The following is a 21147-nucleotide window of genomic DNA, read 5'->3' as shown; positions in this document are numbered from 1 at the left end:
TTTATTCTGCTGTGGCATAAATACTTAGTTTTTGATAATGTTTTGAAAGATTTCAATTAAAAAGTTGTCTATTTTTATAAACTACTACTACTCAGAAATGACTACTGAAAACCAAAACAAAAAAGAGACCCTATGCTTTTTTAGCTCTCTTTTTTTGGGGGTGTGTGTGAGGGGAATGAGTCACTTGACCACTGAGCCACATCCCCAGCCTTATTTTGTATTTTATTTAGAGTTAGAGTCTTACTGAGTTGCCAAGTGCCTTGTTTTTGCTGAGGCTGGCTTTGAACTCCTGATCCTCCTGCCTCAGCCTCCTGAGCCATTGGGGATTATAGGCACGTGCCACCATGGCTGGCTCCTATGCGTCTCTTAATAGATTTATTTCACAGATTTTGTTCCCTTAGAATAATATGACAGTTGTTCCAATATTTTTTTTTCAGTTATACTACATATATTTTGACCTGGAGTCTCATTAGTCTTTTTTTTTTAATTGTTCTTTTTAGATATACATGATAGTAGAGGGTATTTTGGCATATTATTTATACATTAAATCATAGTCCTATAATTTATTCTAATTAGGATTTCCCATTCTCATGGTGGTACATGATGTGGAATTTCACTGGTACTGTATTCATATATAAACATAGTCTTAATAGACTTGAAAAGCTGAGAAAACATCTATATCAAGTTTAAAGGCCAAAAACCAAAATTTTCTTTTGTGAAAATATTTGGTGACAATAACAAAGTCATATTGATTTGTTCTTTAATTTCTACTGAGTTTCATTCACTCTATCAGGTTTCTAAGTCACAAAAAGAAAAAGATTGGGTAGATGGGATTAGAAGTAAATAATAATAATGATAATAAAAACTGTGGAGAACATTGAAGCAGCAGAAATAGGAAATGTTTTTATTTCTTTAAGTAGAGAAAGCTACTTCACAGTTAATATTTTAAACAACTCACTAACATCTGTACAGATGAGATCAGCGTGGTCTAACTAGGGTAGAGATAATGGGTAGGAGGGGAAATAAACCTGAAAAAGAATTCTGAGATTAAAGAGGTAGAATGCAATGTACACATGGATGCAGGAAAAAGAGAGGAATCATAGTTTATAAGTCTAAGTTAGGGGCACAAGGGAAAATATAAAATTATTAATAAAGTATATATGATAATTAAAAAATTATTGACAAGAAATTAATGGATTTGATTTTATTTAATATCACTTTAGAATGCTTTTTATATTTGCCACCTAAGGAAATAAATATTAAGAATGGAAAAATATATTGTGTGCGTGTACAAATATGTAATCATGAATTTCACCATTATGTACAACTATAATGTACCAATTAAAAAATAAAAATAAAAACAATAAACATTTTTACAAGTACACAACTACATTTTATTCATTTTTATATTAATCTTATCAGCAGCACTGTACTTACACAGTAAATACTATGTACCAGACACCAAGCTTAGAGGTAATGCATTAATTTATCTAATTCTCATATATATTACTAATTTTACAGATAAGGAAAACAAAGGGTGAGAGACATATAACTTGCTTCAAGACAAAAATATGGAGCTAGCTAACACCAAAGCCTGTTCTGAGTTTACTACTCAACAAATGGATGAAAGAATGGAATAATTAATTTGGAGAGTTGCCTGGACTAACATATAAAAGATATTAAAGAACTAAAAATGTTGCCTTTTTTTCTAATAGGTTTGTTCACTTTACCCCAGTTTTCTTAGTGATTAGTATAATTCATTTCATGGACATTTAAGAAAGTTACCATACTTGCAATGGCCAAGAAAATTCTATCAGTGTTGATCCTGATGTTGGGATATACCAACAAGGAGAAAATATGCATACAAAGTAGAGGAATTTATTGGATGTGTGCTATGTACAAGATGGCACGGATCAAAGCTCTCATGTGTTCCTTTTTCTAAGTTGTTTGCAGAATTAAATGTGGGCACTAAAGCATCTGACATGTTGATGGCAACTTCTGTGAGAAGATAAAAGGTACTGATAATGGCAAGATGTAAAAGGACAAGAATCCATTCAGTCACTAGTGCTATAAGTAATACAAATGCTTTCTCTTTTTTCAAAATGGTTTACGTTAACCTATCTGGGATTCAATCAGATGTGAAGTCTATAGAATATTATTTGATCTTTAAAGCAAAAATATTATATCAGTCTTTATACAAAAAAGAATTCAACTTTTTTGAACTCTGAGAGCAAAACAGAAAGGGGTAAATCTAACAGATACCAAAGGACAGCTTTTAACTGTACATTAGGATCCAAAGAATATTTTCTAGCCCAATCCTAGCAATGGGCAGAAAGCTTAAGTGAAAGCATTTAATAAGGAAGTCCATAGCTCCCAAAAGTTACACTCTTGATAAAATGCAAAAGAGGCATTTATTTTATTTTTAAATTAACATGATTTTGGTTAAAAGTCCTTTTCATAAATTCTGAAAAGATTTTACTATCAACCATCTAGACCAATTAGCAAATGGTCAGAACAAAAAGCAAAACAAAACAGTAACAACAATAACCAAAACCAACACCACTGATATGGTGGCTGGCTCTCAAAGTAAAAACTTACTTTCAGAGGCTACAGAAGGGGACTCTTTTCCTCTTTCATACCCTCATCTATATTATTTGCATTAGTATGAAAAGACCAAACTAGAAAAGACAAGAAAAAAATCAGAAAAAAAACCAAAATAATACCTCTTTATTATATTGGTAATTTCTTGAAAAAGTGCCTTCTCATCAGCAGCATATGTAACTTCTAATCCTGTAATTCCAGATCTTATAAGTAATGGGCTCTGATATCTGATATCTTAAAAAAAAAAGATAAATTGATTAGTATATATAACACTGTTATACTATGTAACAGTATTGTATTATATAACATAAATAGAATATTATCCTTTACTTCTGAGTGAAAATGTGCTATGGAAATATTTCAAATTAAGAACATAGTCCCCAAAGTAAAAATATAATTAACCCAATTTCTTGAAAAATTTCTTAAAAGGTTTTCTAACTTTTTCAATTAAAATTTCAAATTTCATAATTTCAGTTATTTAAAAAAGTGTACATTCACACAGTTCTGCAGATAATAACATCATCTGCAAAGAAATTTTATTACATTATTTCTGTTTTGTTTCAAAGCTAAGAGCTTTGCTTAGCAGATCATATTTTAATTACTAGTATGCTATAAAATGTTAGAAAATGCTTAATATCACCACCTCTTCAAGACAGAAAGATGGTCCTTTTTGTTCTGACATACATGCCTATTTCAAAGATGTTAAGACTTCTCATCATGGCTGATTACAAAATATAAAAGTAACATCAAGTATTTTGAAAATTTAAAAATTGGCTTTTCAGTTGATAAGAGCCAGCTGAACTACATACAGCTCTGATTAAACTTCAAATTCTTATATGGTTTTGTTCTGTGCTAAGACTTCTTCCTAAATTCACTTCTAATTTACTTCTCTGCATTTAAAACTGCAGAGAAGTACTTGAAATTTATAAAATCCTTATATGATACATTTTATAAAGAACCTTTAAACCAAAAGTATATGTATTTTGAAAGAGATATAAGCAAAGTTGGAAATCTCTTAAAAGTCTTTTTCACTTATAGTACTAACTTAACTTCTTAAAGCAAAGACAAATAATATGTCAGCAGCAAAATACCTGCAAACGCATACATAAGGAAACTGTCTACTCAAGCTAGAGATACATAATCATTTGGATTCTATATGAACAATTAGTATTTCATGAAATGCTACTAAAATCTTTACATCATATTGTTTCTGATTTTTTTTCCTGCAGTGCTGAGGATGGAACCCAGGGCCTCAATTATGCAAGGGAAATGCTCTACCACTCAGCCACACATCCAGGCCACTTCTGATTTTTGACAATAATTCAAGCAAGAATAATGAATATAGGACAAAGTTACCCACAGCTTCCTACTCCCTACTTTAACAAACATTCTAGAAATGAGTCCTTATGCTTGCTTGGATTAGATCTCTAGCACAGAAATTCTCCCCGTTAAAAGAGTCATCCTAGAGTGGGCAGTATATTATTAATAAAATTAACAATACCTTGACTAGAGATTGTCTTATCTTTATCAATCACTATTACACCTGTGAGTTCTGTTTTCTCAGTATCCGGTAGTGGAGTGTCAGATGAGATGCAGTAGAACAGAGCACAGATTGGGTCAAATTCAGGATCTGGTTCTAAGTCTCGTCTAGTTCGAGCATGTAACTCCACACTGATTAGGGTAAGATTTTGTATCTATGAAAGAAAACAAAAATAATATTTTAAAAAGTTTTTGAGAAATGCATGCTCAAAGAAGTATGTTTCACTAAGATCCTAATGAGATGTTCATAAAATTATAGAAAAATTGCAATAGACAATTTAACACTCCACAGATTCCCTACAAGTAAATATTTAAGAATAGTTTAAATGAATTCATGTATTTATTTTAGAAAATTTATCCTATAATTTCTCAATGAAAATACTTGAAACTATTTGTCTTAGAAATATGCAATGTCTCTCAATTCCTATTGGAAAAAGAGAATGGCTAGTCAAGTGGTTCAAAACAGAATTTGTTACATTTTTTCTTTTCAGTTATTTAATCTATAGCTGTATCTATAATTTGAACTAAAAAGTGAGATTCTCTTTTTTAAAAAATTCCTACTTATTAATATGCTATTAATAAAGAAAAAATAAAATGAGGGACTAAGAAAATAACTATTTTTAACAATTAGCATGAATTAAATTAAAAAATTTTTTAGTTGTATATGAACACAATGTCTTTATTTTTATGTGGTGCTGAGGATTGAACCCAGTGCCTCACACATGCTAGGCAAGCACTCTACCACTGAGCTACAACTCCAGCCCCGCATGCATTAAATTTGATAAATAAAAGAAAAAAATTAAATGGAAAACATCTCTCCCAAACCCAAACAGAACAAAGCAACTGGTCTAATTAGAAAAGGACGAATGCGTAGAAAGACTATGGAGAATACTGGGAAGACAACTTTAGGTCACAAGTATTTTGGAGGTTGATTTCATTACTAGACCAATCTTCACACTTTAGGGGTGTTATTTTAAGCAAACAGAATAAAAAAGTTGGCAAGAGAGATTTAATGACTGTGATTAGGCAAGAGGTAGGTGAAAAGGGGAACAAGAATCCTTTTTCTTCTGAGTATTGATATGCAGAAAAGATAAGCCTAGGTTAATGGCAAGAAGGACAGTTTCCTAGAGAAAGTAGAGTGTAGCAGATTTCTGCAGTTCATTTCCTGTTTTGACCACCAGGTGGCTGTTAGAACTGTGTATTTGTCAGAAGCGTCAGTGACCACCAACCAGATATCATAAGTGGCTTTAACTTGAAGAGGACCAATCACTCTGAAATAGGATTGTACAGAACAAAGTAACATATACATATAACAAGTAAATAGAAAATTATAATTTTCAAATAATTAGAGAATAACCAAGTATAACAAATCTTTTTGCTAAGGTCTATCAATTTTGCTTTAATAAATACTTTTTGACGAAGTATTTAATTTTTAATTGTGGGTGTACATTTCATTGATAAATATTCCCCAGTTTATTCCCCAATTTATCTGGGCTTTAGGGGCTAAAATAGGGTCAGGAAAAAAAAAAAAAGGAACTACATGAATGCTATTGAATGAAAAAAAAATGCACAAGTGAATAAATGAGGTGCAAGGCTATGTTCTAATCTAATTCTAATAAAAACAAATTGCCACTATGGGTGGTTACTAATTCTGACTTAAGAGCAAAGACATAAAACAGCTATATAAACTAACACTGTCCAACAGGATATCATAGACACCCTATGTAATTAAAATTTTTCTAGTAGCCACACTAAAAAAAGTAAAAATAGGTTTAATTAATATAAAAACTTTTAAAAAAATAGAATCAAATAGAGGTTGATAATTCCTTATCCAAAATGCTTGAGACTCAGCAGTGTTTTGGATTTTGACATGTCTGCACACATATAATGAGAACTATCTTAGAGATGGGATCCAAATCTAAATGCAAAATTCATCTGTGTCTCTTATACACCTCATACCCCTAACCTGAAGGGTAATTTTACACAATATTTTTAGTGCATTGTGCTTTGACTGCAACTCAATCATATGAAGTCAGGTGTGGGATTTCCCACTTAGAGCACCATGTCAGTGCTCAAAAAGTTTAAAACTCTGCATTTTTGAATTAGAGATGCTCAACCTGTACATCTAAAATATTATTATTTTAATATGTAACCAATATAAAAAATTGCTAATGAGATACTTTATATTCTTTTACCTACTGTAATCAATATGTATTTTACATTCATACCACCCAGGGCCTTGTGCATGAGAGGCAAGCACTCTACCAACAGAAGTATATCCCTAGACCTGGATTCTGAATTTTTTAACAGAACACTTGATCTACATTTAGATTTCATAAAATTTACAGTTGAAAGCTTATTGTACATGACTAAGTTGTTTTAAACATCTTTAAAACATTTTCTAATAAACAATTATCAGTTTTTAAATCTAAATTAATTAAAATTAAATAAAATTTAAAATTTAGTTCTTCAGTTGTATAGGCTAAATTTTAAATTCTCACTAGTCATGTTGCTAGTGGTTGCCATAATGAAAGCACAATTAAAAAAATACACTCAAATTTCCATCTTATTGCCAGTCAGATACATGCTCTGAGTTTTCTATAATATGGATAAATTTAGAGATAAATTTACATATTCTTTCCAATCCATATTGTATTGATACACATTTTTATAAGACACTGTCCTAGTCTGTGGCATATGGTTTGTAACATTAAAGTAAGTAGATTACACAGAAATTATGTGAATAAATGAATTTATCCTCTTTTATAGCAAGTTTTAATCTACTGAGCCAACCAAACAGAAAATAGAAGTAAATATCACAATTGAAATGTGATGTAACATCCTAGTATAATATCAAAATAAAAGGTTTTGTAACACATAATTCTAATATTTCAAAATTTTTCTAGTTTTAGCTTCTAGAAACTAAATTCCAGTTATCAGATTTGTGAACGTTGTGAAACCACAAAACTGTCTCAGTAAGTAATGAATGCTTTAAAAGGTTTTCTACTTCATATAAATACAATTAAAAAAAATGAAGATCAAAAAGGATAGAATTCAATGTGTACTTCTCTCACTAAAAAATTCCCACATTTGTTCTATAGATACAACCTAATAGATAAAAACAGTGTATGAGTCCTTACTGTTGTAGTTTTACCTCATGTAAAGCTTTTGCCTCCTGTAAATTTTGTATGCTGACTTTGAAACCGTAAGTATTATTTAAAGATGGTCCATCAATCTGAGAAGTTTCTTTCTTTGGGGTATTTACTGCTGCAAATTGATTCTATTAAAAAAAAAAAAGCCAGAAAAAGATCATGAGTAATCATTTTCTTTCTTTTAATTACTTATTCACATTTAGGTAGTATGCTTCATATACTTAAAATTGCTAAACTTGTATTATCTCTTTTTTAAGTTCAAGAAAAACTCTTATTATTCTTTTCATTCTAATAACTGCATATACATATGTCAAATATCTGCTATAATCTACAAGCAACCATGTTGATCTTTGAATTTACAAGCCCCAAACACTGAAATAACAGTTCTGTAGAGAGCTAACATTTATACCACATGGATATTTATTTATTTATTTGCTTTCCTGAAAGTAAGACAAGTAAGTAGTTTATTTACAACTACACTAGCTAAAGTTTGTGAAAGATTTGAAATTCTGATACATGTAGTATTGTAGTAATACAATAAAATATTGTAAATAATCTTCAAGTACGTAGAAAAAATAACATCTTTGCATCTTTTTATTTTGTAAAATATTTTTCCTGATTTCTAAATCCATTAACCATTTCCCCCCAAATGTTGATTTATGTTCACAACTCACTGGTATTTGTTTTTAATATATATATAGTTTATAATTTAATAATTTTATAAATTAATGTTTAACAAATATGACTTCAGGATATAAATACTAAAGTATATTTTATGTAGTTAATAATATTTATAAGTGGCTACCACAGAAGTGATTTTCATCATGTATTTCCAAGTATACATGTCTAATGTATGCTTTTTTTCACATAACCATATACTTCTAGGTTACTATGATATTTTTAGTAACTGAATAAAGACAGTTTTAACTTTTCAGTTTCAGTAGTAAATAATGTTGTTTTCCTTTGCTATTTAGTGAAATAAATTTAAAAAATTAAGTTATATTTGAGAAAAAAGTAATAAACCAAGAAAAAGGATATATTTTTGGTGGGATCAAAAATCACTTACTTGAGCTCTGTTGTCATGGATTGTTCTGATTTTGCCAGTAATCAGTTAATGTATTTGTATCCTCATAATCCACATTTTGGCTATCATATTCACTTTCTCTGTAATATGTGTATTTACATATAAGAATCTTTTAGATCCCAACAACAAAAAATAAACTAAAAAATAGGCAATTTCTTGTTGTCTCAAAGATACGTAAATAATGATGCAAAAATATAAGTAATAAAAATCTTTAATTGAGACATGAAATTATTAATTATCTAACTGAAATCTAAAAATAAGACTGGATCTTCCACTGATCTGTAAATATGTTTAGTATAGTTACCTTCACTTGTGTTGTTAAGAGTACTCTTCTAAGAGTGTCAGTATTACTTCCTTTCTTATTACTCAACTTCTGGGTTTTTGGTTCTGTAGAAAGAAATTTCATTTTTAACTTGAACATTGAAATTACCTGCTTCTGTTTTTTAAAAAACTTTTGTTTTTCCAAATATTTAGTTACCATTTTGAGTACTGTCCTATAAATTCCCCCCAAAGATCTAATAATTTAAAAATGAAACTAATTCAAATCTCTGATGCCCTCCAAAATAACTTTAAAATTTTGCATTTTTACATACACTTAGGTTTTATTTATTGAGGTTTTTAAAATCTTAGTCATTACTCTTGGGAATCAATTAATCACTTATTTATCAAGTATTTATGATGAAGACATATTTCTTGCTTTCATGGGATCTGGAGAGAATCAGAAATTCACCATACAGATAGCAAAGTGAAATTAAAGTAGTCTTCTTTATGTGTAGAAGATATATTCTAAGAACCCTTGTGGAGTTGCAAAACCACCAATAGTACGGAACTATATATCATTTCCAATACATACAAAACTACAACAAAGTTTTATTTATGAATCAATACAGTAAGAGGTAATAATAAAGTAGAACAATTATAACAATATGCTATGATGAAAAGTCAATGAATATGGTCTCTTTCTCAAAATAACTTCTTGTACCTTTACCTTCTTCCTTCAAGGAAGTACTTTATGGCATATTTGCATTCCCAGCATTGCTGTTCTTGGTCTTGAGGCCAATTATTAGGTAAAGTAAGGATTACCTGATCATAAAAACTGCTACTCTGCAACAGCTGATAACTAAGATAGCTATTAAGTGACTAGAGAGGGCAGCATATAGAGCACAAATGTGCTAAGTAAAGGGATGATTCACATCCTGAAAAAGATACTCCTCAGAATCATACAACTTATAAATTGCTTATTTATATAACTTTATATTTAATATTTTTGGACCACAGTTGTCGATAACTGAAACTGCTGAAAGTAAACCTGTGGGTAAGGAGAAACCACTACATAATTGGGATAAATACAACAAAGGGGAACATAATTGGGATTTTTTTTCTGGAATAGGTAAGTAAGGCATCCTTGAGCTAAAATCTTAAGAACAATAATTAACTAGGACTGGATTAGGCATTTTTCCAAATTACTGGGCAAAAAAACTAGAGATTGTAAGAGTGGGCAAGAAGGCAAGAAGCCCAGGAAAGAGATAATGACAATTCTTAAGTAGATCAATTTGAGTTATTTAGGAGTTAAATAAATGATAGATGGATTGGACACCACAGGGTGAATATTTAGGGAATCAGGTGGGTACTACAAATAAAAGTGTTTCTGAGTAGTGTAGTTGACTAGAGATGGCAGTACTATTAATTGAGATACAGAGAACTGAAAAAAGAGATAAAGAGAACTGAAAGAAGACAATATGGATTTCTATGTGTGGGCATATATATGTGTTTATAAGGGGGTTAGGGAAGTGGTGGTAAATGTGCGCAGTGAGACTATGAATTAACTTTAAAAATATTGATCTTGTAGTGCCTTTGAGCATTCAAATGAAATGCCAATTAGGCAGCTGAACATAGTATTGTGGGGCTTAAAAGAGAGCTCTGAACTGGAAATATAAATTTGTGAGTTACCTATGTTAATCCTGTGAGCAGGAATTAGATCATTTAGAGAAAAAATACAAAGAAGGCTGAAGGTCAAACCTTAATAAATTTTTAACATTTAAATAATAACTGAGAATAATGAAATAAGTTTCAAAGGAAAGCCAGTAGAAAGAAACAGAAGTAGGAGGATAGCCAACGGAAGAAGAAGATTCAATAAGGAAGATCAATGTGACAATGCTTATTTTGAAAGGTATGTGATAAAAAGACTGAAATAAATCCATTGGTGTTAGATGTAAGAACTTATTAAGAATCTTGACAAAAAGCTGTAACAAAAGAATGATAGGAGCACAAATGAAGTTTAGGGTGAATGAACAGCAAGCAAATAAATGGGGCTGTCAAATTAAGAAAAATCCTAAGAAATTTGGCTTTGAAGAGGAAGAGAAAGAGAAGAAGCTGGTTGAAGATATAGGGTCAAGAAAAATTTTTGGATTTATTTCTATTCTAAAAGGCGGAAGAGATTTATGTATATGTTAAAAGCAGGGGGAGATCAAGTTAAAAAGAAGGTACAGTTTCTAAGAGGGCTCCATAATTCATCTAGACGGTAAGAAGACAGGATGAAAGCAGATAGAAGTAATTTCACAGTAAAAAGATGAAAAAAGTTTAAATATAATGATTGTAAGACATAATAATCTATTTGCCAAGGTACAATTTCATTCCAACAGTTGATTTTCATTACACCAACGTCTAATGTTATCTTCATTTCTAACTATGAAACCACTTTTTAGCCTTTCCATTATTTATACACTTACCTGTTGATAAAGGGCTAAAACAAGTTGCCTCAGGAAGCCTTTCCAGATGTTTTCTCTGTGTAACTGGTGTACTATGAAGGCAAAGTAAGTCACATTTCCCAGTTTTTGCCCTAGCATTAATCGGAGAGATTGCCAGAGGCTCCTGGGACTCACTGCAGGGGCTTTTCTGTGTACTATCTTTTATTGGCTTTATAAAGTCTTCAACATCCAGGGAATGTAGCTCATCTACTGGTGTTGAAGGTCTATCATTTCCATTTAATGCTTTGGAATCTGGGGGTGTTCCTTCTTGCCAAGGGGGAATTACTGGGGAATCAGGAGAGCTAAAACTAACATAATGGTTATCATCATCTTCATCTTTCTCAGGATTACTTGCAGAGGCAATAGGTTGCAGTATCTGACTTCCACTTGCAGTTCGACTGCATCCTGTGGTTGGTGCTTGTAAAGAGTTATCAATATCTTCCTTAGTATGTACTATAGTGGGATGTATATGTGAGCTTGCATCCAGTTGTGGAGACACTACAGGTTTGTCATCTGGGTTAACTAATGGGCTGAAGTTCTCAACAGATTTTACAACTCCAGTTGGCTCAATTTTAGGCAGCTTCTTAGAACGTTCATATTCTTCTTTGGCTTGAAGCCAGGCTTGAACCAGCTGTCGACTTGGGGCACATTTGCAAGGCATAATCACAATCTTTTTATCTTCAACCATTTTATGGTTATTATTGAACCCTTTATTGACAACTGCTTGGCCATTACGAGGCGGTGACCCTGGTCTTGGATTCTGAGTCATTGCTGAGAATGCTGTTTTCCACAGACGAAGTCCTTCTAAGGAAAAGTCTCCCTCAAACTCAGCCAGATCATTTGGAAGTCGAGTTTCTACCATGAGGAGCCGTCCACCAATCTCCCTATAAACAACATATTTTAGAAAAAAAAAGTTCTGTTTCAAAAATATTTATCAAAATATTTAATTTTCTGAAAAATATAAAGCCATTTTTGGAGTCTTAAACATGCCGATTTCTTTCTTCCCACTCAACTATCCCCCACTTTTTAAGAAAGAACACTCTATATTTAGTTTCAATACACTTTTCCTGACAAGTATATGGCTAGCAAATTAATTTCCTTTGGAAAGTATTATTAATAAAAAAGAGAGAAAGTATATTTTATTTTGTTTTAGTGCCCCATGAAACCTTTTTTCCTTTAAGGAGATGACACAAATTCATCAGATTCCTGACTTCTACTAATCTTTAAGTAACTTTTCAATGTCACTATGCATGGACAGTGATGGAGTCATTTATCATTTAGACCCTACATCTCTTTGAATTTTATTTATAGCCTTGCCTCCTTCTATATTCTCTAATACCTATGATAGTTCAGCAAAACCAGTAAATTCAAATACATCTTAGTTCCCCTCAAATTCTCTCAATCATTAAAAAATAAAATCACATGCTGGCAGTACAGCACATTGGTAAAGTGTGCACTTAGCATGTGTGAAGTCCTGGGTTCAACCCCTTGTGCACACATGCACACACATATGCACCCAATCAAACACAAATTGAGGTAAGTTACTGTAATTCTTTCTTTTTTTAAATTTCAAGAATTAACACTAACATAAGATCTTAAGAATTGGCAGTGATGGGCCAATTACACATGCCTGTAATCCCAGTGGCTCAGGAGGCTGAAACAGGAGGATCATTGAGTTCAAAGTCAGCCTCAGCAAAAGCAAGGTGCTAAGCAACTCAGTGAGACCCTGTCTTTAAATAAAATACAAAACAAGGCTGGGTATTGTAGCTCAGTGGTTAAGTTCCCCTCAGTTCAATCTCTAGTACTCAAAAAACAAAAATAGAGTTGGCAGGGCCCAAGCTGGGAGAGGTGGTGCATACCTGTAATCCCAGCAAATCAGGAGGCTGAGGCAGGAGGATTGCAAGTTTGAGGCCCACCTCAACAACTTAGTGAGGCCCTAAGCAACTTAGCAAAACCCTGTCTCAGAAAAATAAAATAAAATAAAATAAAGAGGACTGGGGATGTAGCTCAGTGGTAAAGTGCCTCTGGGTTCAATTCCCAGTACCAAACAAACAAAAACAAAGACTTGACAAGGTCTATAAAATACATAGCTTAAATGCTACTAATGTATGTGTATATGGAGAAATAGTAATTAAAAGACAGCCCAGTTTATTTCTGTTGTAAATATTAAGCGAAACCTATTTTTCTGTAATATATTGATACTATTTCTGCTTACTATAGCAACATAATGTAAGTCTTGTCTTTCTTCCACATGATAACTTTTTTTTATGGATATGAAGATAGTTCTTAATTAAGCATGACTCCCCAAAAGTCCTGGTTGCTAGACACAATTTAATTAACTGAATTCATGTTTTCTGATTTAAAGCTGAAGGAGGAACACTGGGGTTATTTGTTCTTTTATAAAGTTCTCTGTCCCCTTTATAAAGACTTTGGCTTCTACTAATCAACTCTGTAACCAGCATTTAGCACCTCCCCTGCACTTTCTCTCCACTTATGTGAAAAATTAGAAAACAGAATTATTGCTATTGCACATTCCATGTGGCCATACCCGATGCTAATACTGACACAGAGGTAAAAATGAAGTAAAGAATAAGAAGCATTGGCAAGGTGTGGTGAGTTTGCTTTCTTTTATATTTTCAGCAGCATGGTAAAAATTTCACAATATATATCAAGAGTCTTAAAGTTTTCAGCAATCTACTTCTAGGACTATATGGAAAAACTCAAGAATACAAGAAACACTTAAGAAAAAGATACTAATCACAGTTTATATATTTTGGGGAAAAAAAGGAAATAACCTTTTTGTCCAATACTATACATACAATAGACTATTAAGCAGTCATTAAAGGATATTTCAAGAAATTCAAATTGATGCTTTAAGAAACTCATAAATTTAAAAATATAAGTATTAAGTTTGGACATAATACTGTGACTACAGTAAGAGCACATTTCATAAAACAAAACAAATTAAAAACAACATTTCAAAAAAGGAAGAAAGTACATTAAAAATATTATGGTGGCTAACACTAGGCAGAGAAATGGGATGACTTCTTTTATACTTCCTACATTTTTTATATTGAATATATAGATTTTTATTTAAAATACTATTTCTCAAAATAGTGTTTACTATTGTTTTATTTTAGCTAGAAGACAAATTTCTAAGTTAGAGATTAATAACTAATGGCAATATAAAGTTAGTAACTATTACATGGCAAGTTTGTTGACTAAAAATTAAAATACCATATATGGCTAAGATAGAAAAATAGTTTAACTGAAAATATACCATAATTACTATTAATAAAGTCAAAGTTCCCAAATAATGGAAACTGATGTCTACAGAACATAAATTAATGTATTCTAGCAGTGAAATAGAGCAAGTACCATGTGGGTACTAAATAAAACTGTTGGGAAGAAAGGGAAAATTTCTGTTTTATATTTCAAATCATCAGGAGGGAAGGAAACTTCTTAATATTACTGATTGCCTACTTAAGTTTTCTAAAAGAATTTTGTGGTGCTGGAGATTGAAGCCAAGGGCTTCACAAGTGATAGGCAAGGCTCTCCACATGTGAAGCACATCTCCAGCCTTCAACTCTACAGGAATTATTGTTTATTTATTTGCTGGCATTCACTGTGTAAAATTTTTAAAAAAGGCCTTCTGAAGTAATTTTATAGTGGTTTATTTCAATCATAGCAAAATTGAAAGATGCATGCAGAGATTTTCCATCTCTCTCCTGAATGCACACATGTGTATAGCCTCCTCTATTAACAGAGAAGTACAAGTATTGCTACTGATGAACCTACATGGACACACCAAAACAACCAAACTCCATACTTTACTTTTGAATTCATTCTTGTCCTTATATATCTTTTCTTTTGGTTTGGACAAATACATAATGATATGAGTACATGCTATGTGTATATGTGTCTGTGTGTGTGTAACTAAGGTTAGAAACACGGTAGTGCTAAAGGTTAGTGCATATATGCAGTATAGTCTCTGCCTTATTTGGCTCTTCATAACTATTTTTATCATTTAAACTAAGCAGGGCCTGCTTTAGCCATCTCCACCATTTTCCTGTACTGCTGACTAGATGGATGAAATGAACTGCCTCTCTGCAAATGAGTAAGTATAACTACTGAGGCAGGAACAAGAACCATCATTTAAACCTCCTGGATTAAGTCACTTTCTCCAGTTTAGCTCTTATCAGATATTCCCTAACCTAGTGATGAAGGTGGTAGAGGATAAATCCTCAACCACTGATAAATAACAAGCATGGTTATTCTATTTTGCTATTAGTTATATATGCCTTTTTATCACTTCCCTGAGAAGTCTTAAAAGAAAGAGATAAGGGGAACCAAAGCCCATCTATACTTGTAATTGTATAAACTAACAATAAGACTGAAGATACTGGAACCACTGAAAAGGAAATGGTTTATAACAGATACAATTTTAAATAATCTTTAATTATAAGAGTACTTATGTAATAATATGTATGTTAAATATGAGTACTTATGCAACAATATGTATGTTCATTTCTATGCTTTGGATCTTCAGATATATCAAAGAGCTTGGCAACATTGGGAGGTGGTGAAAACTTTAATAAGTAGGACTTAGTGGGAGGTCTTTAGGTTACTGGGGGGTGTACTCATGAAGGGGATTATGGGGTCACAGTTTATTCCTCTTTCCCTCTTTCCCTTCCTGGTCATGAGGGGAGCAATTCTGCTCTGCCATGTCCTCCCACCATAATACGCCGTCTAGCCATGGGCCCAAAGTAATAGGATCAATCACTCACAAACTGAAACCTCTAAAACTGTAAGCCAAAATAATCTTTTTTCTCTTTATAACTTGATTATCTCAGATATTTGTTATAAAAGTGATGGAAAGCTAATAATCATTTCTAAAAACTTTCTAAAAAATGAGTTTATTTTTTAAAAGTACAAAAGTTTAACATTAAAAAATTACCATTTAAGCCAGGTGTGGTGGTGCATTCCTGAAGTCCCAGCAGCTTGGGAGGCTGAGGTAGTTGGGATTGTCAAGTTCAAAGCCAGCCTCAACAACTTAGTGAGAACTTGACTTAAAAAGGGCTGAGAATATACCTCAATGGCAAAGTAACTCCTCATACCCAAAATAACAACTAAATTAAATAAAAATGATCATTGTCAGGTATACCTGTGTGATAGAGTACTCACTTGGGTTTAATTCCCGGAAATAGGAAAAACAAAGATCATTGTAATAATTTTAAAGTATTATGACATATTTTCAAAATTTTGCATCATATCATGGTGACCCTCTATTCCTCTAATCCTTAAAGGAGACAGTGTTAAATATAGTTGAATCAACTTAAATATATTTTCAAGGTGCAACATTGAATTACTTTGCGAATTTTAAAAATAAGTGTATGACTGATTTCCAAAATGATTCTTATTAATACAGTATCAGAGACAGAAAACTAGCAACCAATAATAATTATTCAAAGTGATCCAAGGAGGAAGAAATTCTGATTACCTGGGCTTTTCTGGTACATCAGAAGGATTACTGCAAAATGGTTCCTGGTAAATAGTTTCTGAAAGGTCATGATCCAACAAAGTGGCAACAATTTCTTCTCTACTTGGTGGGGACATAAGTGGTTTCAAAATGTGAGCAGTTCGAGGGGTGAAAGTACCATTTTTAGATTGTAAGAGAGAACTGGTAGACCTTGGTGAACTATCAGGTGTTGGTGTCAACATTTCATTGTTTCTTGAAACATACAATTCTAAATCTTCAGAGGCTGCATCCATAAGTTCACCATCAGGGGAGGATAATATTGTAGTGAAAGAGGTATTAACTGAATCAAGAGACTGTCTAATTTCTTTTCTAGTATGTCCTTGAATCCAGTCTGAATTGCTTGGTTGTGGGAGGCTAAGAAAAACTTCTTTGCTTACTGAACTTCTATTCAATCTAGATTTTTCATTTAGACAGTCTTCTGCTTTCTGTACACAGAAAGACTCCATTATTGAATTAGCCCGAGTTGTTAGAGGATGAAAGCTGTTTTTCCACTGGTTGTGGCGATGATTTTCATTGCTATCTATGGGTGATTTCTCAAAAAGTTCAGGACTTAAAGTACCAGACCTAATCCATGAGGTTGAGTCTGAGGCATGATGCTTGTCGTCATCACACTTCTGGTTGTCATGATTTAAAAACTCACTTTTTTCTATAGCTTGTCCTGGAAAAAGATCTTGAACTGCATCACTCAGAAATTTCTGAGGCAAATTCTGATCAGCTGGGACAAACTGACTTCCAGAATAAAAGCTACAGAACCCAGTCTGACCTATTGTGTTAATATCAAAATTATAATTATGTTCAGGAGACAAGCTGTCTTCAAGGGAGTAGCAACTTTCAAAACCTGGATCTGAAAAAAAGATGGGACTGTCATCTGATACGGAATTATCCAATTGGCCACAGTTTTGTAAGTTTAGAGAGTCGACTTTTAGAAGTCTGGGAGTTTTTTCTTTAGGTTTTGTACTCCTGGGAGTTCGAGGTTTTCTTGGAGATGTTACTGATCGTGTCCGTTTATTTACTTTGTTTTGTTCAAGGGAACCAGACATATTTTTGTTTGGTTGATGTTTAACAGGTAATGGGTCCTGTGTAGTATTTGCATTTTGTGCTTTCTGCTGTCTTTTTTGTAACAATTCTTTTAAAACTGCTAGTCCAGACTGACCTTCACCAAATGCTGAAGGTGCTGAAACATTTTGACTTTTACATTGAGAAAGTGCTTTGGTTTGTGAAATTGCTTCTGACAGTGACCTTTGTTTTACCCTTTCAGGTTTAAAATTTGACATGTCTAAAATAAAGCCCCTTTGTTTCTGCTCCCATGCTATTTGTTTGATCGGACTTCTCAAGGAAGTTACAAAGCAATTAGTAGGCATTTGGCTTTCCTCTGAAGCCATATTTCCTGGAGAACAAGTTTCACTGTGCTTTGATTGTTCTGCCATACACAGGATCTGCTGCTGACTGTCTTTGCAATGCAAAAAATTAGGGGCATAGACCTGGTCTGGTTTTGATTCTAGGGAATTACGATATTCATTTAACTTTCCAAAAGATGACAAATAGTTTTTCTGTATATTTGTATTTTCTTCTGTCTTTGGAGACATTATACCTGAAGGTATCTGTGTACTCTGTGCTACCTGAGACAAATGATTGGAAAGGTCAAATATATTTTTTTGAATCAAGGCTGATTCCTTTAGAGTAAACATAGCACTTTGATTATGAGACCTCTGAATATTAATTTTTGAGATTCCAGGTCCTATAGAACTACAAACTGGTGAGTGCAAATCATCTCGTGAACTGGGGAATGTTTGGACATCTGTAGACTTCTTGTTCTCTAAGAAAGAAGAAAAGCAGCTAGATATCTTCTGTTGTGCATTGATTCCAGTTGGTTGGGGAGGAGAAAGGGGATGATCTACAACAGAACCTATTAGTGACACCTCTTTCTGTTTCAAAAGTACTTGAGAGTCTCCAGAACTATTTGTGAACTCAGATGTATTCTGGTGTTTTAGCACAAACTTAACTTCAGAACCAGGTTGAGATCTGATCTTTTCATCCTTAAGTGTAATGTGCTTTCTTGATGTACCTTTTTCATTTGTTTTTTGTTTCTGTTTTGCTCTTGGTTTCTTTTTTCCATCATCTACTAGTTTATTTGTCTGATTTCGTTTGTTCCTTTTCTTAGTAACAGAAGGATTAACAAGCTTTGCTTTTGATTTCTTAACCTGTGCTCTTGCTCGACTGTTTTTTCCTGCACGAGAATTAACAGTCTTATTTTTATATGCATTAGAACCCTTAAAAAACATTGCTTCTTTTTCTGCAGCAGCCATCATTTCTTCAGCTCTTGGATCTGTGGGAGACCAGCAGCGAGGTGGAGAAGAATTTATAGGACTTGTGCTTCTCTCAGAAAGAAAACCTAGTTTAGACATAACATCACTGTAATGCAAGTCACAGTCTTCGGTTTCAGCATTGTAAGATGGTGATGGAGGAGAAAGTATAGTATGTGACCGCTTTTTCCTGAAAGACAAAGTTCTTTTAATATTTTCACTTTCTGTCCTTTGTTGCTTACCAGTTTTTTTCTTAGCAGACTTATGTTTTGACTTTCTTCTGTGACTTTTCTTTGGTGTGAGTGGATAAATGGGATATTTGGTTGCAGGGGAGTCAGGAACTTTTGGCCAAAAATCCTTCAAAGGTGCAAGCTTCTTATACAGTTCCATTTTTTCCTCTGTTAATATTACTTGTTTTTCTTTAGAGTCTATTTTTCCTAGCTTCACAAGCATATTTTTTCTCCCTCTAAATCTATTAATAATAATATACTTTATGATGACAGGGGGCAGCTTTTTAGACATTTTTCTTCTTTTTCGAGATTTGAGAGTTCTATCTAAACTTTCACCAATTTCCATGGTATGAGGTAGGCTAATTTTTGAGTTGTGTGTTACAAAACTTGACTCACTATCTTCAGTTTCATAATTTACTTTGCGTTTGGCTCTAAGTGTGTATTTGTTTCCATATAGTCCAAAGGACTGTTCATTTTCTAAGGATCCATCTCCAAAATGACAGTCTATAAAACTGTCTGTAGGTGCTTTATTTTCAAAAGCTCCACGGGTAGCTTTAATTAAATCATTGGCCAATATGTTATCCTTCCCAGGACTACTATTATAAGGATTATTTTGTATACAGCCATCTTTTGTGGATCCAATCTCACTGCATTTGGTAGAATTCTCCTGATGACTGACAAGTTTCTTCTTATTCAGTTTTAACCGGGATGGTTTATTGCCAGGTTGTAGTTTATATGTGACAGGAGATAGTTTCTGTGGTCTGGAGAGACAATTAGAAAGAACAACACTGGGAAAAAACATATAATGTGCTGCTTGTTGGCTGAGACTTGGCTTTTCTGTTTTATGCTCTTGAAATTCTTCATATCTGATTTTAAGTTTATTTAATCCACTCTCATCAGCAATGCTGTCAAGAGAGTGCACCACAGTTCTATTCTCCCCTGAGCAGGACAGCAATTCACAATTTTCAGTTAATGATGAAGGGAAGAAACTATTCAGAGCTGTGTTGTTTCCTTTTTCATTTCCTTCAGAACATAATTTATTTTTTGAATGACTTAAGTCAGAAAAGTTGAAAGAGTTTTTGCCCAATGTATTCTCGCTGGTATGACGGTTCACATGCATGAAAGGTGCATCCTTTTCAATTTTTCTAGTGTTTGTATACTTTCTACTTGGTACTTGTCTTGTAACAGATGGAATATCTTCTTCATAATCAAAAATACTACTTTCACAGGAAGATACTGGGAGAATATCTTTCTTACCACTCTCTTTCTGAGAATTTTCTAAATGGACAGTACTGTTTAATGATCCAGGGTATTTCACAGAGTAAGTGCTTTCATTTGTAAAAGAAGTGACTGAATTATCTACGCCTTTTTCTATGTTGCTTGGCTGTGAAAGGTCTTCAATTAAATCCTCCTTGTTCAAAACATGAGAAGAAAGGGCACTTGTGTGTTTACATTGAAAGGTAATCTTAGCAGAAGTTGGGGGTTCTAATGTAGCAGCATCTTTGTGAAAGATGGAAGGTTTTACTGATAGCTTGCTTGTTGCAATCACAGAGGAATGGGCTCTAGAATTTTCATTGTTCAAAGGATTGTCTAGAATGAGACAAAATAAGAATTTATTTCATTCTCACTCTCTTAATTTTTAAAATATTTTCTGATATCAAGATATTATCACCAACAAAGAAATCATATGAAATTAGGTTTGTATGTTTAAAATGGTTACCATAAGAAAAAGATCATTCCTATAATTAAGACAACTCAACTTAATCAACAGTTAGCTAAAATTATTAGTCATTATTTTAAACACACTCTTTTGATCAGAAAAAGATTAGCATTCAGTGTCTCAGGGAATAAGGAAAATAACTATCACATTTAAATTTTTTATGCAATTTTTCTCATTTATATATGACAGCAGAATGCATTATAATTCTTTTTACATATACAGAGCACAATTT

General features: G+C 32.7%; 1 protein-coding gene across 6 annotated transcripts in view; it reads right to left on the bottom strand.

The window, feature by feature from the left end:
• The window catches only part of Rev3l (REV3 like, DNA directed polymerase zeta catalytic subunit), a 167395-nt gene that overhangs the window by 57956 nt on the left and 88292 nt on the right, over window positions 1-21147 (bottom strand). For all 6 annotated transcript variants that reach the window (XR_013424964.1, XR_013424965.1, XM_078019448.1 and 3 more), the window contains 6 exons: window positions 16624-20785; window positions 11106-12007; window positions 8681-8763; window positions 7295-7420; window positions 4103-4295; window positions 2724-2835 (listed from right to left, as the gene is read on the bottom strand). Coding sequence is in view for 4 of the 6 variants with exons in the window: in XM_078019448.1 (XP_077875574.1) it covers window positions 2724-2835; window positions 4103-4295; window positions 7295-7420; window positions 8681-8763; window positions 11106-12007; window positions 16624-20785 (5578 nt within the window). In the remaining 2 variants the exon portion in view is untranslated. The remainder of the gene's footprint in view (window positions 1-2723; window positions 2836-4102; window positions 4296-7294; window positions 7421-8680; window positions 8764-11105; window positions 12008-16623; window positions 20786-21147) is intronic.

Source organism: Ictidomys tridecemlineatus, chromosome 8 (assembly GCF_052094955.1).
Source record: "Ictidomys tridecemlineatus isolate mIctTri1 chromosome 8, mIctTri1.hap1, whole genome shotgun sequence".
Classification (NCBI taxonomy): domain Eukaryota; kingdom Metazoa; phylum Chordata; class Mammalia; order Rodentia; family Sciuridae; genus Ictidomys; species Ictidomys tridecemlineatus.
Note: the sequence above shows the minus strand (reverse complement) of the source record. Positions and strands in the feature narration are given on the sequence as shown.